This window comes from Nipponia nippon, unplaced genomic scaffold, assembly GCF_047370975.1.
Source record: "Nipponia nippon isolate SJK-2023a ecotype South Korea unplaced genomic scaffold, ASM4737097v1 scaffold_13, whole genome shotgun sequence".
In the NCBI taxonomy this organism is placed as follows: domain Eukaryota; kingdom Metazoa; phylum Chordata; class Aves; order Pelecaniformes; family Threskiornithidae; genus Nipponia; species Nipponia nippon.
The window spans coordinates 13,214,424-13,239,098 of NW_028262324.1; the positions used below are offsets into that span (position 1 = coordinate 13,214,424).

The 24,675-nt window shown below is 43.0% G+C and overlaps 1 protein-coding gene across 3 annotated transcripts in view; it reads left to right on the forward strand.

The window, feature by feature from the left end:
- CDH4 (cadherin 4) overlaps window positions 1-24,675 on the forward strand; it is a 461,862-nt gene that overhangs the window by 414,769 nt on the left and 22,418 nt on the right. For all 3 annotated transcript variants that reach the window (XM_087750192.1, XM_087750191.1, XM_087750190.1), the window contains 2 exons: window positions 2,754-2,891; window positions 22,976-23,161. In XM_087750192.1, coding sequence (XP_087606318.1) covers window positions 2,754-2,891; window positions 22,976-23,161 — 324 coding nt within the window. The remainder of the gene's footprint in view (window positions 1-2,753; window positions 2,892-22,975; window positions 23,162-24,675) is intronic.

Here is a 24,675-nt window from a genome sequence, read left to right on the forward strand (position 1 = left end):
AAATTTCTTTAATTTAGTGTTCTGAATTTGTGTGGGTTTTTTTATTAACACTGTGCTACGATGCTTAGTGAAAGGCGCTTTGTTAAATAGAAAAACTTTATTGTAAACCTGAGATTAATAAGACAAGGTCTGTGAGTACGCACACACGCATGCGTGTGTCATCAGAGTATGTATAATTTAATAAGCAGTAACATGGTGAAGTTAACGGAACTTTTAAATGAGACTTTCTAGACCCTTACCCCCTCTTGTATGAGAGGATTCATTTTTCCAGGGGAAGCTTTGGTTAAGAAGTGAATACAGCAAGGCAGAAAGGAGCTAAAGGCAGTGGGAGGTTTGCAGACTGGGTCCTGGTACGAATAAGTGCCGTGCAGACGGAGTGTGACCTTACCCAAGGTCTGCCGTTTGTTCTCAGAGTTCAGATTAAAGTTTGCATAATGGTGTCACGAGTTTCAGAATCGCTTTTGACACAGAAACGGAGCCGCCTTTGCGGTGCCCTCGCTGGAGGCACGCCGCCGCGACGGTCCCGGCTTGCTCTGCTGGGCACACCTGGGAGCGTGACCCGGGAGCTTGGCGGCTGTAAAGAGGTCAGTCTGCAGACACCGTAAAATAGAAAAATGCCAAGTTAGGAAAGAAGCACCCCCGCCGATGGAGGCTCTTTCATCGCCCTCTCGGCTGACAGAAAGGAAGGAACATTTTTTTTCCTGCAGTCGCTGCCGAAGCACTGAAGCTTTTACAATAACGTGTGACAGCTACGCCATGAAATCGGAAACGCTGTGAGTTACGCGTCTCCGTCTCACTGCAGTGAGGAACATTAGAGGTGGCTTTGCCATTTAAATGCACTATCAAAATGGAGTCTCTCATGTGGGCCTCCAACCTGTTTTTCTAATTTATATGGAATCTGATTGCTGTTATTTTTTTAAATATCTTCTCCCCCCACCACCTATAATTTAAACCTGATTTGGCTCACAAGTATTTGGCCTATTAGGGAATACGTCTGTCAGCCTCCCAAGTTGTCTATAAGAGAGAATAAGGAAGGAAAAGCCAAATATGAAATAGAAATTGCGTTCACTAATAAGGACATTTCAGCCTTACAATTACCCAGTGCTTTACAAATGGAGTAATGAACGGCAGCTTTTTGCGTGAGGAGAAACAAGGGCTAACAGTAGTTTCTCCCTCACATTTTATTATACAAGGTAGCAAGAGATAATGAAAGTGCATTTCCATAATGTATTCCAGTTGCAAGATGCTGATGGATTCCTCTGTGTGATGTCTTGTCAATTTAGTAGGTTAATATCTATCAATTAAAAGTCTTGGAATCAAGATAAAGCTAAAATTCAGATCTCTGTTGTTCTAGCCACTCAGAAGAATTAAAGAATTAAAGAATTAAGCCAGTTACAGCACTTCAGAGATGTTTATGTAGGAGTGGAGAGACCTAATTGACCTAATTCTTGCCTTTTGAAATTTCGAGGGACATTTGACATTTTACACACGCTTGTAACATCGGCACGTGAATGGAGCAGCCCTCAAGTGTCTAAGCTGTGTTCCGAGAGCAGGAGCAATCCAGCCTGCAGCAGGTCTCTCCTCCCAGTGAAGTCCCTCCATCTGGCTTTCCACAAAGCTTTTCGTGCATAACACTGTGCTTCTGTTTGGTTTTCCCACCCTTCAGCCTCTCCGATGTGCCGTCAGGGCCGCTTGGTCCTTGCATCCCAGCTCACAATCCGTAATTACGCCTTAAACCTTAAGGAAGAGGGCATAATGTTTAGCTTTGCCCTGAGTGACACCGATGTTGGCTGCGTCCCTCCCTGGTTCTTGGTGCGTCCCTTTGCCCGTATTTCAAGAGAGGAGCTTTGCTTTCATATCTCCCTGTAAAGTGCTCCATGTACCTTGAGCATGGCATGTGTAGACATCAATAGTAAATTCTGCAGATCCAAATGAAAATTCATTGTTGAGGCCCGTTTTAAAGATGAGGAGGCTTTTCTCAGTGCGGGCAGATATTCGTAAGTAAAGAGACATCCCGGGGAGATGTACATGCATGCAAGATCAGACGCCCTCTCCTATTTTATTCAGGTTTATTTTCCAGTTGCACTGACATACAGCATCTTTTAGAAGAACTATAATGTGCGATTTTTATGGCTGGCTCTGTAAGGCTTTTGCTTTGAGAGCCATCTTGTTTGGGGTGCTCAGGAATTTAAATCAGTTCTGCTGGATTTTTGTTTATTGCAGTGAATATTTTTTTTCATACTGGACTGAAATTCTCCTTATTTACCAAGATTGCATTAAGGATTGAAACATGGAGGGTATTTTAAGTATCAAAATGCTCTGTGGACATCAAACTGTGTGAGCAGAACAAGCTGGAGGGCCGCCAGGCAGCGTTGCTCTCAGTTTTGGAGGTATAGTGGTTTTGGTGATGTTTTCAATGAAAACACATTAGCAAAACTTTTACTGGTTTTCAGAAGACAGGAACTAATGTTGCCGAAAATGCTTAAAAATTAACAAAAATGTCTGTTTCAACCAAGGATTTTTGCCATAAGATTTTTATTTTCCCATAAAACAGGTGATATCCACCACTGTATGCAAAAATCCCTTGAAAAACATGATAGAAAATTTTATCTGTCTTTTTTACTAACATTTTGTATCCAATTAACTTCTTAGTCTGCCTTAAGATTGCAGTTGTATACGGAAAATAAACCAAGGCATTTTATAGGATGCATTTTTGTTTCTCATCTTTTCTTTTTTCTTTTTTTTTTTTCCAGAAAGTTCAGCAGTATATAGTCATTGTTCAAGCCACAGATATGGAAGGAAATCTTAACTATGGTCTCTCAAACACGGCAACAGCGATCATTACGGTGACAGATGTGAATGACAACCCACCCGAATTCACTACCAGCACTGTAAGTATCAATACATCAGCACAGTGATGCATGGACACCCGACGTGTTTGTAATTCATGGATGTTTATATCCGTCGTCTCTCTTAGCTGGTTTCACAGATAGGAGGAACTTGATAGATAACCGTGGAACAAAGACTTTCAGGGGGAAAAAAGGAGGAAAAAAGGAAAAAGGAAAAGAAGAATGGTCCATGAACTAGCAAAACTATTTGGCGACCAATTTTGCTGAGGTACTAAAGGAGCTGAAATAACATGGCAAACAGACTATGTCTGATTGCACCAAAGAGGATACAGTTGTTTCACAGCAATTGGCTGTAGACATATCAGAGTTATTATTACTTACGAGTGAAATCCTGAGCAGTAAGAGATATTTTGGGTTTAGTAGCTCAGATACAATTTCAAGGAAGCAGTAAATACTGTAAATGGTAGCAGGTATCCGGTAAAATTTGTATTTCACTGATAGCTCTAACAGATGTATTTGTGTGCGCCGGCAGTAAATGTGTAGACATACCTTAGTACATCTGGTTTTAATCAGTTAAAGATCTTTCTTAGTGCAGTATTTCTCTATTCTGTTCTCATGTGCTCCAAGTCACTATTACTGGGGAAAGGGGGGGGGGGGGGGAATAAAGAGATTGCAAATGGCAAATTATTAGAGCTGGTTAAGGTAAAAATGAAGAGTGGGAAGGGGAAATGATGCGGTCTGATTCTTTCCAGCCTTCATAATCCATAGACGTAGAGCATCCGAATGTGCGCAGTCATTTTAGAAACCACAGAGCAATACAGAGGTCTACATGCTAATAAATGAGAAATCATTGTGTATCCACCATCTATATTCATATGAGGGTCAACAAGGAGCGGTAAATGATGTATCTTAAACTGATACCAAATCTTTAAAAATACAGAAAGTCACGCTGCGTTGTGCTCAAGTCACTGACCATCCTTTGAGGAATGTTTTTGTTATTTATATTACTCTGAATTTTCATTCCATCTTAAAAGATATGCAAATATTTAGTCAGGTAGTACCAAAGTTTCCCCTTAGTTATACCCTTACAAACTACAAATATGGAATGGAACTCAAGAAAGTCAGGCAGAGCCCAGTTTATGCCACCGTGGACCCATGCCAGCTATGGAGTCTGGGTCCTTCCCTCCCATCGTCATCAGGACCAGGGCTCGTGGATGCGATGTGCTTAGCTCCCGAGCGGTGCCAGCATTTTCGGACAAAGTGACTTGGACCTAGATCCTCAGAAAAAGGAAGGCACTGAATTCCTCCTGAATCAGAGAAAAATGGGCACCCAACACGTTTTCAGATCTGGGCGTCAGTCTGCAGCCTGCGTTGCTTCTCCAGCGAGTGTAGGGTGGCTTTAACAGCAGCACATGTGCTTCGTGTCTGTCATAGTGAATACACCGAGCTTTGTACTGTAGAGTTGTCACTCAATATCTCCTTAAGTGTGATACATACAGTGGGGAAGAGCCATAAAAATCTGATATAAGTCTTGGGCTGTGTGGTCTTTTCTTCTGCCAGCATGGGATTGCTCTCTCTCTCAAAAATTTTAGAGCAGCCAGTCTTACAGAGTTTTGTGTCTCTCAGGCCATGGGACTTGTCACCACAGCAGTAGGTGTGCCCCAGCTTGCTAGTGTTTGTGGGGGGGACCTTATTCTGCCAGGTAAATACTTCTTTAACCTACATTTGAGTGAAAAAGGAATGACATCTAGTGGCCACGTCATTTAAGCACAGGTTGTTCCACATGACCCAAGTTGCCTGGTCCTTGTCTCCAAACACAAGTTGGGAGGCGAGGTTTTGGGTAGCGGGATGAGCCGTGTCAGGGTCAGTCCCATCAGTGCCTTCTGGAGGGCAGCAGCAGCCCTCCAAACGTGGTATATTTTAATGACTTTCCAAAACACTTTCCAAAGCTGAATCTGATGGAAGGTGAGATAATGGAAATTTGCTTTCAGGTGAATTCTGAGTATTTAATGTCTCGGTGTGTGTTAGACCTAGAAGGAATAAAAGCTATCAAGAGAATTACCCATAGGATTGTGTTAAATGGACTAGAAAATGCTACTCTTCCTCTAAGCAGGGTTGATGTGTACCATTATTTCTCTAATTTCAATCACTGAAGAAAGAGTTTTGCAAGGGCCAAAGGGCTTTACACAGTAGCACATGGGACTTTTATAAAGATTTGAAAACCAAGGGTGTTTTAAAATAATATTTTCTGATTCTATGGAAACAAATATCTTTTTTGATACACTCCCGGGTATAGCCAGGATGAATTTCACATAAGTATGAAAGTATAATATGTTTTTTTCCCTGACTGACAGAGAGAACAGCATCAGGCTGATCAGTCTCTTTAAACCTGAGTTGAATCTCCTTGCTGTCCTCAAAGAGTCTGATCTGCATTTTAACACCTCTGAGAAATAGCAAAAATCTCTTTCCAGGAAATCTAGAGCTCCTCAGAGGGTAAGAAAGCCCGTGGTCTCTTTTAAGACTGGGGACTGCTTGGAGAGATACAGTATATTTTTATTTTAAATACTTCTGTATTTACAAAAAACCAAAAATAGGCTGAATAACTGAAATTGTGGTTTGCTCTTGGAAAGCTGCCAGAGGAATGGAACTCAAGCAACTGTATTCAGCATAGACACGTACACAGGCCCACCCTATAGCGCTCCTAAATTACCTGTCATTCAGCCAGGGTGGTTTTAGACTCAGTCGTTTCTGGATAAGAATGTAGCTCAGGAGGACACTGCACCACGCTGGTGTCACAGCTCATGTACTCAGCAGCAGGAATTAATGTTACTGTGTAAAATTTAACAACGGGATGGGAGAGAAGAAAACAGCCACTGCGATGGTCAAGAAAGCCGGATCACGTCTGTAGTTGGGCACACCATGCGGAGGGGTGAGGAGACTGCGTGCAAGGCCCGTGTGAAAGTCCAGACACAGGCATACGAGAGCCAAAGTCACGCATCCACCGGAGTGGGTGACCTGCCGAGGTACGGGGGTTAATGGACATCCAAGATAACAGATGGGCTGTTATGCCAAAATGTAGTGCTAGATGAGAAGTAGAAAAAGAGCAATAAAATCACACAGATCCTTAAATGTACAAGTGGAAGATACTCTGATAAAACTCCAGAATGATTGCTTGCTTATGTGAAAGTGGATCAGTCTGGTTTTCATACGCTTTAGTACATCACCTGAAAGGCCGGGGGGAAGATCTCGCACAATAGCAGGGGAAGAAGCAGCCCCACCTTCTCATGCAAAGGATTCTGAGATTATATGGAGAGGAAAAATCACAGTCTGTAGACAAAACAATTCTAAACTAAAGTCTGCTGGTAACTCTACGTCCAGTTTCCATCAGCAAGAGTCATGACCAGTCCTGACAATCACGACCAGGGCTACCTGCAGCAAACTGCGAGGCCCTGGGGCACAGCGAGGACGAGGTGACCTCCTCTAGTTTTTCCATCTCTGTGTTTTTGTGACGGTGAATGTTTTCTCAGCCCGCACTGCTATCTGGCTGTGCTGAGAAGCATCAGAGAGCAGCTAACAGTGAGGAAATGTCTCATGAGAGACTGCCTCTCATGGGAAGGAGTGGGAAGCAATCAGGTCTGCGCCAGAAGAGCGGAGCGTCCTGTGAAACGCCGTAAACATCATAGGCAGCTCTTTTGGGCAATTTTAATGATTTAGTGCAGGACCGTGACCCAGGGAAAGCTCTTCTGGCTAGCTATGGGACTTCAGCCCTCTCGTGTTGTGTTCTTCATGTGACATTGTTGCTTGCAAAAATAAATGGAAAGAGGCAATTCTTGCCTCTGCCGAAGAGCCGAAGTACAAATTCCGGGTGAGCAGAAGTAACGCTGCTTCCGCAGCGTGCCCGACTAGCCCATGCCTGCAAGCTCTGGGTTGGATGCCTTAGAAAAGAGTAGTTTAACCCCCTGTGCCCAAGTTTTCCATGGTCCTTAGGGCGTGATTAGCTGTGCTCGTTCATTCTCGTAACATTTTTGGTGGGTTTTGCATCAGCTGGTGTAAAACAGTGAAATTTTAACTGGATTGTGTTACAAAGGCTTTGTAGTAAGTTTTACTGGGAAACTGGCTCCATAACTGTTACAAGATAAAGGTACTGGATACCTCCGTTATCCAGAGTCCCTGTTGCTCATAACAGAGTCATGTCCTCTGACATGTCTTAATTATGTGGAAATTCCTCTGCCTTCCTTCAAATATTTATCTCTTGTGTGCAGGAGAGTTGCATTTTTCCCATATTACTATAGGTCCGTAGCTGAGCCAGATGCTCACCTCAGATACAGGGGAGGTGCAATAAAATTAGTGTCGCTACTTCAGAGGTGAAAAGTCAGCTGAGACAGAACAATGCTGATAGTCTCAGGTGAGGTTTTATGCAAGGTGGAGGCATCTTTTTGGCTCACGGAAGGAATGCCTTTAATTCCAGTGAAATCTTTAACTCCTATCAAGCAGGATGCCCTTTCCAGTCTGACCCATGATACCATTAATAGCCATCCAAGGGTTTCCACTTTATCTAAGGAAATGCATAATCAGAGGGGAGGAGAAGTTAAAGAAATCCATGCCTACACTTGACTCATACAAAGTCTATTTTTATCGTATTCAATCAGGAACAATCAGGCGCAGAGAGGAGACGCAGATGAATTTGCATGATCAGACTTCTGTGTCTTAAATGTTAATTAAAAGTTATTTTAAATTTGCCTACTGTGCAGAACTTGTTTTTATAGTAGCCCGTGTAAGGGAAATATTATTTCACAGGGCTGAAGTGCTCATGATTAGTTGAGCTTGTGGATTCTTGGGAAGACCTGCCTGGCAATCAACCTCTCCTTTAAAAAAAAAAAAAAAAAAAAGAAAGAAAGGAAAAAAGGAAACTGGGCTATTCAAGTTCTTTAAGCTCCTGAGCCTTAGGAGGTCTTATTTAAAGCTACTTTAAAATTTGCCCTTTGGCACTGCTTTGAGAATCTCCTCTTCCGAGGCTGAATCCAGTGGAGCGTGTTTTAAAGAGGCAGCTCTAGGACCGCATCCCCCTTGCACCGTGCTGCCTTGCTGGCTCATCTCGGCGCCGACTCCCATTAGGAACAGCTCTAAAGGTTTAGGACCAGACTATCAGGCATGGGTGGGCAGTGGTGACTCTTGCTGGCCTGGGAAGGGCAGTCTGGCCAAAGGCTGGCGGCGAACTCAAAGCAGAATAGTTGGTACAGAATAACGCTGGGCATAGAGCGATGCTCATGCTCTAGCAGAAGGGGATGTGTTGCTGGGTAAGGTTAATCTAGTTACAAAGTGGATTTGGGTAATCAGTGGAGGAGCAAGTACTTGTTGCAAGTACATTGGAAAAAGCAGTTCTTGCCAGTTTTTAACTGGGTTATTTAATTAATAGTGTCAGACCAGACTCGTCTCTGGCTGCTGCGGTAATGCTGAGTTAGTAACCTGGCTCGTACTGGACTGAATCAGTCAGCAGTGAGATCTGCAGAGTGAAGAGCTCGGCGCTTCATGAGCAAAATGGCATGGAGAGAGACCCAAGTTAAAAGGACTTTTTGTTTTTGGCACTGCACTGCCAAAAATGTCTGACCTTTGTGCAGGTATTCTGGCTCCTCCGAGTACTATGGGAAATGCTAATGAGCCCACTTGGAAAAGTGCTTTGAAATTTGAAAGCGAAGCAGGCGCTCCGTGCATCACTGCCATGCTAGCATTGTCCTTTACCATAAACAGTTCTTCCTACTCCCGTTGTGATGTTCCCTTCCCATTTTCTCTCCCGTCTCCACCCTGATACGCTAGCGCACATCCTTTTGTGGAGCTAAACAAGCCAGGCTCCTCCAACCCCTTTTTACGTTACAGCTTGCCGTTCCCGTGGTTATCTTGCTAACCCTGCTGTGCACCAGGCTCTACTCAGATTTCTTTCTTTTGACCAGATTTGTGTCGAGTAATCCAGATGACGTTTTTCAGTGCCTTGAACAAGAGCACTAGTATTTCCTTGGATCAAATTTGCCTTTTTCACAGCTGTGGCATTGCGCTCCCTTAGTTCTCCTGCTCTGAGAACTTGCTAAAATTTTGGAAAAGCAAACAAGCATAAACCAAAATTTTATTCCTTGTTCTGTGTGCATTTGTTCTCATATTACCGCTGTTTGAGGACAAGATATAGCTGCGCGTCAACCAGTGCAAGAGTAACACCTTCCAGAGCTGCAGAAATAGCTAATGGGAGCTGTAGAAATGTGACTTTTTTGCAAGTGGCAAAGCTTGGGGTGAATGCTTCACCTGATCTCCAGCTGCCTGAGTTGAATCCTGCTGAGCTCTGTTTTTAATGATGAGTTCAGAAATAGCAAAGTAGCAAAGAAAACCCTCAGCTTTTCCTTCAGGCTGAAAGATACTGACTTCCAAATGACTGCGATGCGACGATGTAAATAGGGCTCGTTTGGAGAAACGGTCTTGAATGGTGGTAGGAAACCGAAATCGGAAACAAAGTCAGCCTGCCAGCGGTTTGGGGTTTCCTACGCACATTTATAGCCAGATGTATCCGGAAGCATTCGGTACATGTGAGCATTAGGAGAAATCCCTTTTACATGCCTGCTCGTGTTTTACAAATTAATCTTACGCTGTGAAGGGAGAACCCAGCAGGAACGGGATTTCAGTGGGATTTCCCACAGACAGAAAAATGGACCAGGATGCCTACCAGGGGCTGTCCTGAAAGGAGGTCTTACCACAGCTGATCCAGGGAAGAACAGTGGAAGTGGGTAGCTAACTATCTCCCAGTTCCTGGGCACGTGTCCAGATCTGGAAAACATCAAGGGCTTAAATCTTGAGCACAGCGTACCTAATTTCCCAACGTATAGACTAAAGCTGCGTATGTAGTTGGCCATTCAGATCTCACGGTCCCCATCATTACACCTGTGCCATTCAGAAAGTCTACAATGATGTTTGAATATAGATTAGCCTGGATGCTACAGTATTTTAAAATCATCAAAATTATGCCCGTGGCATAATTTAGAGGCAGTTGTCACAAGAGGCAGAAATCAAGGTGAACAGCGCAGGTCAGAGCTGGCAAGGGGAAAGACCTAATACCATGGTGAGAAAATTTACCGGACTGCGTTGTTTTACAGGTGAAAACAAACCCAGGAGTTCTGTACAGTCCTGCAGACAGGATTTATCATTAAAAATCAATTGTGCTTTCATGGAAAATCCCAGGTGACTGTGTTCGCCTGCAATTTTCCAATCAAAATGAAGCTCAGCCGAACTGTGCGGTAAAGCTTGGGCTCTTACAGAGCTGTCATCGTCTAACTGAAATAAATTATTATATTCAAGTGAATCAAATATGCTGGGTAGCATTTGGGTACATGAGCATCTACCTAATTCTCTGTGTGTTTCAATTAAATATATAGTTGGTGAAGTCTAAAAACTACAAATCAGTTTCGTTTTCCTAAATAAGAATTCAGTGTTTATAAATTGAAATGGGCTTTCTGCCTCTCATTACGTTGCAGGTCCTGATGAAAACCTTTGTCGTGAGCAATGAACTAGACTAAGGATGTTAGGTCAGGGGGTAGCGGTAACAAACGGAGAGACAACAAGCAGAAACTGTATTCTTTCTTCCCCTCCTGCCTCAGCCGTGCCAGGACTCGCCACACTAACACCAGGGGCTTTGCTGCAGCAGACACGCAGGTTAGCTGTGCTTAGGAAAGTATTTATGTCTTCATAGAAATTATTTACATCTTGACCTGCCTTTTAAATCAAACTCACCTTTGGATGTGGATCCCGTCCTAAACACAAAGCCTGTCCAACAGAGCTTAGGAGATGTGATGCCTCCGCAGGTTTGACTCTGGTAGGGAGTGGTGAGATCCCCAGCTCGGGGTGTGGATTTTCTGTGAGCAGTACGGCTCTGCCCCGACGCAGCATCTCTAAGTGCCTGGAGGCCCTGTCAATGCAATGCTATGGAAAACAAGACACGCTGCATACTCTCTTGTGGATACTCAACTTTTGCTCTTTATTTTATCACCTCTTTCATCTAAAATGAAAGATATGTCTCAGTTTATGAGAAGACAATAATTCCCCATGTCTTAATGAAAAGAGCATCAGCCCCTTCTGTGATTTCTGTTAAGTCTTTACACCAGTGTAGCATATGACAGAAAGGATGAAATACCTTCGAGGCTATTTAGTGTAGTCTGCAAGATGGATAGATAGATACAAAGATGTATATGTACAAATACACAAATATAGATACGCATGTAGCTAGAGTGAAAGCGTAGATAGATACTGATATAAGGCAAGCAGTCATCAATAATCTCTTAAGTCTCTACTCCCAAATAAATTGTGGTTTATGTGAATTATTCCAGTACATTGTGTGGGTATATATGCTTTGATAGAAAAAAATGTGGTCTCCTTGATAAAATTCTCTTACTAATAGACCCCATTAATCAAAACCTAAATTTACAGTGGCTTTTGTTTTGTTTATTTCCTTTCAGTACATTCATTTTCAAATTATCACCAAATTAATCATGTACAGTGCTTTAAACCAGCTGCCGTTTGGTGAAACAGTTCTGGTTCCTCTCCATTACACTGAGCATTCATTATTAAGGCACAGTTCAAGGCTCTGTTTAGCCTGATTCCGTCCTGAACCTAAGTGGAATGAGCTAGATTCTTCCTTGTAAATGGGTCACTCACACAGAAAAAACACCAAATGTAATCTTGAGATTGAAAAAAAAAAAAAAAAAGAGAGAGAAAAAGAAAAAAGAAGATAATTTTATTTCTCTTCATTGATACCTGCCTGGTGGTTAAAAGAAGGATTAAAATGAGGTCATTAAACTTTCCTTGGAGACAAAACCCAGACCTCAGTGGTAATATGATTAATCAAATATAAAAGTGAAGCTACCCTGAATGAATAACTCATTTTTATAAAATATCTAATTACTGAAATGTCGTCTGCTGCAGAAAAAGAAGGGGGGGAAATTAATTGCAATAACAATTCAAGAAGATAAAGTTTTTCTGAATTAGGTCTACACAAGAAGCTAAATTGAGTTGATTAAGTAATTTTGGTTTCAGGAACACCCTTGATGGAAGTTAGTAGTAATGAATTTTTCAGACCTCGGAGTTTAAAATTGCCAAAGACCAGTGATGTAAAAAATGGGAACAATAGTTTCATTACAGATTTCAATTTTCTGTCACCAAAAAAAAAAAAGGGGGAATATAAAAAAAATACTCTATTGGTCTCTCTCAAATTGGACACATGTACTGCTTGGTGTAAAATCAAGAATAATATAACCTCCTCTCTCGATGCCAGAGAGTGCAATCTCGGCCAATTAGAGCTACAGCACCGCACGGGAGGTAGAGCCCACGGTGCTGCTCATGCCGGGCTTCTCACCACGTAAGTGGTTGAAATCCAGGAGTTACAGCACAACCTCTCTGCCTGTGTGCCTCATGCACAGGTGCCCACCTCTAAGGTACAGCACGATGCTCTCCTTTCTTTACAGTGCTTGTGGGTAGCCGTCGTTAATGGGGTTGAGCAGCAAGTGCATATCCATCATCAGCATCGTGGTCATATGTAATAATTTGGTTTGACATTTGATTTTCTAGCCTGCTGTTTTGCTGGTTTATGCAGTCAGGTTAATATTATCAAAACACAGATGATATCTGTACACTGGCAAGACCACCCCCAACCTATGCGGCATGACAGCGCCTATCAGCCATCGCTTGCCATAACCCATTTGTCATGAGCTGTTTCATTTGCAACATCTGGCAATGTTATCTCCTGGTGCGATGTCTCATTTAGCAGGGACTACTTTTCCTTCCCTGTTTAACGCGTATGGGATCTGGAGGGAGAAGCTGTAGACCACCTCCCCATACCATGCCTTCCATAGTGGCATGGAGGAATTGTCCAGTGAGAAGGAGATGCTAGAACACGTGTGAGCTACGTGTGTGCAACGAGGTGTGACACAGCCAGGTGTCGCAGACAGAATCTCCATAATTAAAGGAAACATCTATGGAGAAATACCCTTCCTACTGCGTAATGTGCTGTGATGGAAATCCCCCTGGTCTCCACCACCTGATACGTGTGTGTGGATTAGACACCGTTTCCATAATCTCTAGTGTGTCAGCCAAGCTAAAATTTCAAGGAGAAATCAGACAATAATGTTCCCTTATCTCACATATCTACCCCCGCCAGCATTTCTTTTCTAAAATTTATCTGTCTGTAGCATTTCTCTCAAATTTGAATGATTTTTTCCACATTATGCACCTCTTTCTCCTTTTGGATGCATATTAAATATCCTAGTTCTCCTCCTAAGCCCAGACCTGTCCTTGGAGGGCACAATTCAGTTGCCTGAATGTAGAGACCCAGCACCATCCAGGGGGTCCCTGGTTAGGCAGGATGCCCACGCAGCCCTGGCAGGTACCTCTCCACGTCTGCCAGATGTCCCGGGCAAATACCCATTTGTAGTGGATTATTTCATTATCTTAAAAGTACACAGCATCTCAGGCGCTGATGCGAGGCTGAGAAATGTAAATACATTTTGTAACTTCATTATTGCAAGGCACTGAAATAAATCCCCTTCTGAAGTTGGCTAACTTCCTTGGGTCGGCGGATTTTTAATTCTTCAATATTCTGTTGCCTTAAAAACTTGCTTCCGAGGGATGTCATTTTAAGAGGATATATATCTGGAATTTCATTAAGCACATTTCACTTACAAAATCTTTAGTGACGTACTGGGGGAAAATAAAGGAGATTTAGCAAAGGATTTGGTAGTGCTGTGAGTTTTCTCTTATCAGATGTTTCTAGCTGCCCAGGATGTCTTCACGCTTCCCAATTGTGGAAGAAAGGGTCAGAACACAGAGAACAGCCAGAGTTAAAATCAGAGAGGACGGTTAAAAGGTTTCACATAGGTTTTTTGAGCATGGTAGAGTTTTTCAAGCTGTTCAGCTTAGTGCAATAACGTGTTTTAATTGCCAGAAAATAACAGAGAGAAAATAAACACAGAAAAGAAAAACATTTTCCTTCCTAAATTTACAAGTATATAGTGACTCCCTCTTTGACCCAATACCCTCCCATTTCTCACTGCATTTCTCTTCTCTGCCACATGCACTTTGACTTCCCTGTTGTAAACAAAATTTCCGCTAGAAGCCTCTTTCTCACGGCAAGTCTGATGAATTACACAGCATTTAATTCAGTCTTCATTCCGTGCTCTGAATTACTGTAGGCAGGCGGGCATGCATTTTTCTGCAATGCCAGATTTTGATCTAGTTGAAGATGTCCCTGCTCATTGCAGGGCGTCGGACTAGATGACCTTTAAGGGTCCCTTCCAACCCAAACCATTCTGTGATTTTATGATTTTAGGGGCTGCATCGGAAGGTGAGCTCGGAAGGGCAGCTTTCCTCTGCTTGCTTCGGGGCAGTGCTGCAGCTGAACCGTCTGGGTTTGTCTGCAAACTGGAGGGGCTCTTCAGCAACCCCTGCAACACGGAGACGCGTCCCCCACTCCTGATTCCCTTCCCGTAGAAACCACAGCACAGGGGAGCAGGTCGGGGGCACACAAATCTCCCTGTGAGTGGAAGCTCTCACCCACCGACGGGCATTGCCGTTACATTTTACTCAGCAGTAAGGAGATAAAAGAATTGGCCATTGTGGCACCAGCTCAGAAAATCACATCTTTAAACCACAGTAGCAGCACGTTTACAATAAAACACATGTTCCAGTGCCCTTCTCCTACAAGGATGCTCTGTCCGGTCAGGAACCCTGTTTATGACCAGACCTTGTGGGTTTTCCAGCACCCGATTGTGGTGTTCAAACCTAGTCATAAAAGAAAAAATAAATCCCCCTGTGTGCTAATTCTGAGACTAATCTGGAAACAACAGAGATTTCAATTGCAGTGCAGAGGAGGTTTGAGCTGGAGTCAGCATGCAGACTGGCTGAGCTGTGCTACACAAGAAACTTGTTAAAAATCTCAATACTAGGATTATAGTGTACATAAAAAAATCAGTTTCAGTACTCTTAAAATTCTCCCTTTCCCAAATATCCGTCTTCAGATCCCAAAGGCACATGAGCAGCTTTTATATGCCCTAAAATCTGAAAAAATTAAATTAAAAACTCATTATGAGAAATGGGCAGTTAATAAGAAAATCCTAAACCAGACTTATCAGCTTAAGGCCCTTCTTTATGAAACTTTATTACAGGTGCCTGAATTGAAATATCCTCTTCTATACATATCTCACCAAGAAATAGAGTCAGACCTGTGGAGTAGGTTTTGCTCACTTAGGAGCTGAACTCCATCACGTAATTTTTGTTAGTCTGGTTTACATGTAAATCAGGAAAAATATGTTTTCAAAGTTTTGTTCAAAACAGCGCAGTTATTTGCTACTTCGCACTTTGAAGAAAGAGGAAGAACTTTGAGGATTGATGTTCCAAGAAATGAATTAATTTCACCCTCTTTTAAGGAAGGCGGTTATTTTAGAGAGTAAGGGCGAGCGACACAGCCTGCACGTTGGAAAGCTCCTCCTGCCATGCTGGGTGAGATGCGGGACACCAGCACTGCTTTGGCAATTCAGGAAGGTCAATGTATGGAACCGCTGTTGGCCTTCAAGACTGCTGAGCTTTACAACCAGTTGTTCTTCTGGCCTGTTTTTCTCCAGCTGTACAAACCTGTTCAGGTTCCTGAGCTGAAGCCAACGCGGTGCAGAGCCTGGTAAGAGCCGTGCTGGTGACCCAGCTCATCCCCAGTGCATGGTTCCCTGCCAGCCGTCCCGTCTGGGAGGTTGTCCATCTCGGTAGCTCAGCGGGGATCACAGGGCTACATGGCAATGCACTGGGGAGATCGATAGACTAATCCAGGCTGACCTAACGGATTTATCACATAACACATGAATTAATGATGTTCTCAAGATCCTGCCCCAACACAGGCAGCGGAGGGCAGGACACGGCTCCCGCGCCAGTTCTACAACTGCCTTGGGAGACGTGGGCAAGTCACTTAGCCTTCCGCAGGTGAAGGGAAGCGTAGGGCTGTCAGCCATTGTAAAACAATGATGTATCTGTGCAAGAATGTTTTATTATATAAATGTATGTATATAAATTCTTTTTTTTTTAAGAATGAGGCTTTGTAGGCAGTTCCAGCTGTTTTAAAATCTATGCCTCTATTTAAAAGATAGCATTCTAATTACACCTGACAATCAAATAGTCTGCAGAAAGGTATCAGCTACCTTTTCCTGCTGTTCGTTCTGTAGGCAAGAAACAAAGGTATGTTAGACAAGAGAGCAAATGAAATGTTCAAAGGATTCTTCTCTCAAACTGGAAAATAAAAGGCTGTGCTATCAGATCAGAATTTTAACATACACTGTTTCCACTGGCTCCCGAGATAAAATCTTTCATTGTTGAGTATAACCATTGTTAAAGGTCACTGTTGCAAAGGGTACATCATTTAGATGAGATGAGATCCCATTTTGGATAAATTCACAATTTTTCTTCCTAACAAGGAGATAGTATCAGGATTTGAATGTACAAGAGTGCCGGGTTACAGATTAAAGGCTTTTGTGTTCTAGAAACCACACTATGCCAGATTTCATGAGTTTCAGTGAGACGTGCAAGTCCCCAAAGTCAAGTAGGTTGATTAAAGTGGTTCTTTATAGCCTTTGAAATCCAGATAAAGTACAGCTTTCCTACACGGGGTTAATGTAGAATTTTTTTTCCTTGACAAGGCTATATGCCTTTCCAAGGACATAATTTTAATCTCTTTTTAAACCTTTCATATGAACGTTGTAAAAAGCTCCTTTGTGTTGTAATGCATTTTTATAAAATATCTAAATTTCTATGCAAACTTTGAACCTCGTTTCATAAGATATATTTATCTGGAAATGGTTATCTTGCAGCAGAATAGTGTCTTGTGTCATCATTTCTGTGGCATCTTTTCATACTGTCACAAGAATGTAACATCTGATAATGAAAAAAAATTAGTGCTCATTGTCAGACATGCAAACTTCTTTTTTTTTTTTTTTAATATCCTTTTACTATTACGTGCTCTTGTCTCTGAACTCCTGGCAAGTACTCTAAGAGTCTTTGAACCAAGGTGAAACCTGCACATTCCTTCCTCACACCAGAGAGTCTGAAATGAGAGGGTTTTCTTTTGCTGCTTCTGAAAGAAAGGGTATTGCTTTCTTCTCCTCTGTTCTGCTTTGTCTTCGTATTCAAAGAGTAAATCTTGTAATTTAATCCAAAACTAGCCATTACTTGAGATTTTGAAAAAATAACACAAGTAAAGACAAATTATAAAGCCAGTGGCTGCCGTCAGCTGCAGGAACACGATGGATGTTGTCTCCACCCCATCATAAGATCAGCTTTAGAAGTGCAGAAGTTTAGGGCTTGCTGTTGTTTTTCAAACTCATCCGGCAGAAGTGAAACCAGCACGTTGAGACCGCACTGAACATCGCTCATCGTTCCTTGTAGAATCTCCCAATAAACAAGTGGGTGGTCTGGCTCCACCACACTGTGCATAGAGCTGTGAGAGCTCCTTTGCAGGCAGGTGAGGCATTTTAGAATAGAATAGAATAGAATAATAGAATAGAGTAGAGTAGAGTAGAGTAGAGTAGAGTAGAGTAGAGTAGAATAGAATAGAATAGAATAGAATAGAATAGAATAGAATAGAATAGAATAATTTCAGTTGGAAGGGAGCTACAACGATCATCTTGTCCAACTACTTGACCAATTCAGAGCTGATCAAGTTAAAGCATGTTAAGGGCATTGTCCAAATGCATCTTAAACACTGACAGGCTTGGGGCATCGACCACATCTCTAGGAAGCCTCTTCCAGTGTTTGGCCACCCTCTCGGTAAAGAAATGCTTCCTAAGGTCCAGTCTAAACCTCCCCTGGCGCAGGTTTGAACCATTCCCACGCATCCTGTCACTGGATACCAGGGAGAAGAGATAGCGCAAACCACTGAAGATAAAGGCAGAACTTCCAAAGCATCCTTTAAAAGTTGGTGAGCTAATTGTCATGCACTTCCCTCCGCTCGGCTGGGCAAGGCTGACTCCTGCCCAACCGCGACGAGCCAGTGCCTGCAGCCTGAGCAGTTAATTTCTGAATGAGCACCGTGACAGCTGGGCCTCGTACCAGCAGAGCAAAACTGTGAGCTGGCAAGAGTGCGTTGGGCTTTATAGATAACGTTCTGGGAAGCATTTGCCACATGGCCTATAACTAGTCTAAAGTATGATGTGCATACATGGATTGACTGTGGAGTAGGTCCAAGTGAACGCGAAGTTGAAGCAGGGACGCTGCAGCGCAGGGGATCTTGTGGGCATGAGCCTGAAAAACCAACAGCAAAGAGGCTTATGTAGGGGTTGCTGTCCAGTGTAATGCAGAGCACAAGTGCCATGGGCTGCCTCAGAAAAACGTGAGGATGTCAGTACTCAGAGGGCGATTGTCATTCGAGACCACACCAGAGTGAGTAGTTCTTTAATAAAACGTGATTAAGAAATGAGCATCTCAAAATCTGATTTGCACGCAAAATATGGTTGACTTTATGGAGATCTTGTGGAGATTCAAGTGAGCTTGTGGTCTCTGCTGCACAACGGCAGCAGTGGGGCGAGAACCTGGAGGTTGCTGTTTGACGGTCACAGAAGCTGATACCCAAGTCTGACCCATGCGGCATAGAGGGGGTAGGATAACTTGCAGACCTAGTACAGTCATCCGTACAGCAAACAATATTGGAAATTAAAGGTCAGAGAATTGATAGTAAGGCTTAAGAAAACAGCAATTAGACTGCTAGGAAGAAAAGCTAAATTACCGGTAGTAGGAGTAGGGGGAAAAAAAAGAGGATTATTGATCTGAATATCAAGTTGGCAGATACACAGAGTACAATCTAGAGGTTTTTTACACCTCTGGGCTTATTCAACCCTCACAATAAAAAATGCAGGCCTATAAAGATGGAATAAGAAGCAATCAATTAGGATGGCATTTGCTTGTTTCTGCGCTGCAGCTGGGCAGGCACATCACAATTAATGATTTATTAGGAGATTTCTGTCTTTTTTTTCCATTTTACACAGGTTGCTGCAACCAGACCGCAGTTGTTTATTAATTTGCCTTCTATTCAAGCATCTAAGTATCATCTAAATATTCAAGTGTGTTAAATATTGTGCGTAAAAGGTAAACAGTTGGCTCGCATGCCGGCACTTGGTTGGGAGTATGCCCTTAAGCGTGGAGGAGCGGGGAGCTGGTGTTCAGACTGGGTGCCTGCTCACACAGTTTGCATGGGCAAAGGCAGCCCTCGGTGTGCTGGGTCCCCCGGCTGCACCTCGCGTTGTATCCAGAGCTTGCTGCCTGACGGGGTGGCCTGGCAGCAGGAAGCGGTGAGAGATGGGACACCCCACGCCACGTCACACGTGTGCTCGCTCACTCTCATTTCGGTTTCTCTTGACCTAGGGGACCTAGAGAGAAGATGCAGTCATAGCTGTCAGGGGGACGGCTCAGGGTCTAATAAGAGGACTAAGATGGCCTTATTCTTCTAAGCTAATCCCTAGCTGTAGGTCATAAAATACTCTATTTCTCTAGGCAATTCAGCCCTCATAAACTACTACTGCCTGTAACAAATGTTGCGTCATCATTAGCAAATATTGGAGACGACACAAAAATCTTTCCTGCAGACATTCATGTGAACAAGTCATTGCTTTCACAGCTTTTTAGCAAAACCCACCGGAAAAAAGTAAGAACATTGGAAAAAAGGAATTCCCTTTAGAAGGAAGCCTGAATGATTATCTTTGTATTCATCCATCTCAATTCCACACCTCCCTAGGAGTGGCTGCAATGAGCTAATTGGTTTTACTCTGCTGTGCGTGGCTTCACCGCCCAGACTCCAGATCTATTGTACAAAGTCAAGTCATTGTGTGAATTCATCATTTGTCCCCCCACATCAATCCCTTTCTCCTCCGGAGTGATATTTGTCTGCGTGTTTATATGCTGTCAGGTTCCGAGTGAGACAAAAGGCAAACTCTGGGATTAACCAGTTTTAGTATAATCTGATGCAACCTGAAAATCAGAATAAATTATTACCTTTTCAACAAGACATGACTTCACAGGGGCCAGCTCTAGAGGAATGCAAGAAGGACTTTTGCCAGCACAGGCTTTTATGGGAGGGGAAGAAAAAAGACCCTACAGAATTTAAGGATTTAAGAACATGCCAGGTTCAGAACAAATCCTTATCTCAGAAGGGAAGCGGAGTGTGTAACAATCAGCCATAGAAATCCTTGTGAATGGTCTTTAAAAAAGCACTCTGGAAATTAAGGACTTCAAATGCAACAATTGAAAGTGAAGCTAAATGAATTACAGGGGAATATGAGTAAATGCTACAAGTATAGGTCAAGCACTGCTTTATCAATCTTATGTTTACTTCAGCAGCTCTTCCGTTGCCCATTGTTTTACCTTGTTTGAATAGATAGGCTTCTCTCTATTTGAAAATCAATTGTAATCTTATGAAAGAGAACTTACAGCACAGGGAATGCTGCAAAGCAGAACAGAGAAAGATGGTATTGTTCGTTATCCTAAATTACTCCAGGGTAGGGAGGGAATGACATTAAAGAAGTGTGGGTCGCTTTGAGCTGCCATCCTTCCTTTAGCAGATGTAATTTAATGTCATTACTTAATTTTATTAAAGGTAAAGACAATTGTGGACAATACACGTTACAGCATTTACTTATAATAGTTATAGTGGGGAAGTGGAGGAAAGACAGGCTCCGGTTTGGATTCCCAGTAGCTGCTCATCTGTAGCTGATGAAAACTGTGCTGTTCTTCATGGTGCGTCTCTCCAAGATTTGCTTGTTAACCTGAATAGCCTTGGATGGCTCCTTTGATTCCTGTGTTTGTACTCTGTTCTCATCAGAAAAATATTTGGCTTTATAAGCATAATAGACAATATCCACCCTCAATGCTGCATAGGACTGATCATTCCCTGACTGTACCTAATAGGTATCAACAACGGGGTGAACTCCTGGATTGCTCAGTATATGCAGAGCATTGTGATTTTTACCCTAATGGAGGAGCTTTATAGACTGTTACAATCTTCCTCCAGGCTTTATATTGAGATGTGTTTGTGTATTTCTAATTTTTTATATACCTCATATTTTTTAAAATACGTCTTGTAGTAAACAACTTTATCACTACGGGCCGAAAATGGATGCTGTGATGGCTTTTACAGAAGCTGCTGTAAAATCAGTTGGCGATTGTGTGGGATTTTTCCAAGTAACCCAAACTCATTGGGAGCACCTGGGTTATGATCTGCTAGAGGTGTTCATCCCTAGTAGGAAGGCCTAGGAGTGGCCCTTTTAAATGTCTTAAGTACAACTTAAATACAACTGATGGCTTGCTCTTGTTGAGTTAATTCTCTTTGGTCCTGCAAGGCTTAAGCCTGGTAGTAATGGACGAAAACCTGCGGTCCTAGGTCAAAGATTTGAGATGGTTGCACAAAGTGCTTAACTCCTTTGAAATTACAATATGATATCTTGATGTTAGCAGTGCAGCCGTCTCCTAAAAGAGACTGGGGGCTCATCAACTTGTCGTTGCTGGCATGCCATACAACATTAATTTAATGTAATGGACGATAACTAGTGTGGATTTAGTAAGAGACGATCCTGCTTAACTAATCTCCTTGAGTTCTTTTGAGCAGGTTTCAGACAAGGTTGATAATAGGACTGCACATACGACATAATCTAATGGATTTTTCAAGAGGCTTTTGACAAATTTCCATATGATATTTCCCCTGCTTAAGCTGTGTGCCGCAGAGATTCCAAATTGGGCAAGAGAATGGGTAAAAAATGAGTAAAATAATGAGAAATAAAGAGAAAAGAAGAGCTGTAGCACATACTGGAACTAGAATTATCCCGCAGCTTCCCACTGTTCTTCCCCACCACTCAGCATGGCTGGAAAGAGATGCCATCTGCATTCACTAATGAAAACTTGTTTAGGACAGGTGCATAACAGAAAAGAGGGCAGAATGCCATTCAGGATACCACTAAAGGGCAAATTTATATTTACGTTAACATAAGGCAGATTGAATATTTTTGCTGTCAGTGGTGGAATAATATATACTAGATCTAAGCGCACATAACTGAAAGACTCCAATGGATGGGTGTGGGTTAGGAGTGGAAAGGGACTCTTGTGCTAACAAAGGAATGATTTATTATCATTTACATAACCTGGCATTTGTGCACACCAAAGGCCAGATTTTCAGAAGTGCTCTGCTCCTGCAGTTTGGGGCCAGGATTTCAGTTGCAGACTCCGAGCCAGCCGCTCCCATCGGTTCCCCAGTGTTTAATTTGCCATATGTCAATCAGAGTGTTGATTTGCAAGTGCTGCTAATAGGCGATGCTGAGAGATGAGGACAGTTGAAAATTTAGGAATGTGTCTTACTGGCAGCTTTTGAGCCCCAAACACTGGAAGTATTCACAGGCCAGGATCCCTGATCAGCCGTATGATAAATCAAGGACTGGAAAGCAGAAAAGAATGCAGCTAATGCGTCAGGATATGCCTGAACTGGACATGCTCCATGAAAATCAGTGCTAAACGAGAGAATTAAGCACCAGGAAAGGCTGTGGCAAAATCACAAGAAACACTTTAAATAATGAGACAGAATCAAATCAAGGGCAAGAAAGAAAGAAAATGAAGTAAAATCACTGAAGAAGCAATAAAATGCCATCACTGAAATCTGAGTGAGGCAAAATACCTCAGGTTAAAGGGACATAGTCATCCTAAAAAAAAGCACATTTTAGTCTGCCATTTTTACCTGCTGTTGACAGTTAACTCTCCGATTGCTGTAACTGAATGAGAATATCAGGAACATTTTTTGTTCATTTACTTCAAGCATTTGCTGAAACTTGGGCAGTGGCTGGGTGATAGCGGGTTTGTTTTCCTTTGGGCTCAGAGGTGAGACTAGACTTTGAAAGGTTTGGAAAAATACTCAAAGAAAAAAATAGGAAAACTGAAGTGAGAAGGGGATGTGTTGCTCATAACGTACAACCCCGTGGTCCTCTTCATGGGGCTGATTTCCCAGTCAGCATGCTGATGTAGGCGAGAGGGGAGGTAGCCGTGAGGACCGACAGAAAGCTCCCACCATGACCGCTCCTGTCTTTTATTTGCAGTATTCAGGAGAAGTTCCTGAGAACAGAGTGGAGGTTGTGGTGGCAAATCTGACGGTCATGGACCGGGACCAGCCTCACTCTCCCAACTGGAATGCCATCTACCGCATCATCAGCGGAGACCCCTCTGGCCACTTTACCATCCGGACAGACCCCGTCACCAACGAAGGCATGGTAACCGTCGTGAAGGTAAGGGGAAAGCCAAAGCAAATCCATGTTTGTCACCTTTTCAGCTTGCTAAGGCGACAGGTTTTGCCAGAAGCCTGCAGTTATGTCATGCCTTCTCTGTCTGGGAATATGAGTGCTCGAGTCTGTTGTTTCCCATCTCTCTCTGTGCAGGAGTCCTGAATACTTTTACTTCAAGCGTATGCCACTGGTTCTGGGTTTCTCAACTCAGGCCAGCCCACCATAAGCTCTGATAAACTCTTACCTGCTGAAGGCTCTCCCCAGCATCCAAGCCTGACCTTCGCGTCCTGCTCCTCCGTACCTTCTTGGGCGCTGTAAGACGGAATGGCACCTGGGCTGTGCAGCCCTGCCCTGCCTGGCAGGTTTGGGGCCGAGGCTGCATTTTTCTTCTTTTTGAGCCAGAAAACTCCCCATTAGCTGTGAATCAGGCGTAGTGTTTCACTGCAGGGAATCAGTCAAGTGATCCTCTGTGAAAACAGGGAGTGCTGGAGAGATTTCGGGAGCGGATTTCCTGGGGACAGAAGGAAAGGAGAGAAGATTTGCCTCTGATTGAGTTGCTTGGCAGAAAAAAGTTGGAGAAATTTTCCTTTTTCTGGTATCAAGCAGTAAACACACAGTGTGGGCCAGATCCTCAGCTCAGAATAGCTCCAGTTAAGGGAAGGCCACTCCCCAGGTTAGATCAGCAGAGGATCTTGTCCAAAGACTCTGAGAAGTAAGACCGTAAATACCCACCACGCCTTCTCTCCTTCATCCATTGCCTTAAGCGATAGGAGATCTGGAACCCTCAAGGTGTCTGCAGCAAGTACCAAATTCTGTTTCCCTCCTTGCCTCCAAAGAACATGACTTCATCTTCATTTCAGCGTTCACTTCCCATTCAGTTACAGTGAACGCTTCTGCAGTCATCACACACAGCCAGAACATAACCGGATCCATTCAGCGTTCACCGAGTCTCTTCCCAGATAAGACGCCTATGGATGCTCCCTCTGACTACCAAAAAAGTGTAGGCATCATGAATAGGGTCCTGTGATCTGTAGCTTGCACAACACGCACTGTGCACTGCACCTGAAAAGGATAATACATGCTGTGATGGACAAAGCCTGCATCTTTTGATAAGTCTGTCCTTCTCTAACAAAAAGTTTTAATCAACAACTTAGGATGAAACACTAATGTTTAAAGAGCAACGTGATTTAAGAATAGCTCTGTGTTGAAAAAAAGAGCCCCGGTCCCTTGTAGCTAATAAGTTACAGTCATTCTTAATACTTACAGTTTGGATATTAGGAAAAATGACATCAGTGAAATGCCAATGAGGTTACGCTGGTAGGAACGTGTGAGCTTGTGAGCTTGTCCTGTTCTCTGCCCCTTAGGCTATGTGTGTGTGTCTGCAGATGCCACTTTGCTGAACTTTAAGGGAGACATCATCTTACCTGCTAGATGGTATTTCAGCAGAGTCCTTTTATTTATTGCTCTGTAATGGTGGTTGACAGCCCTATCTGGTCAAATGTTACAAAACTTGTTCA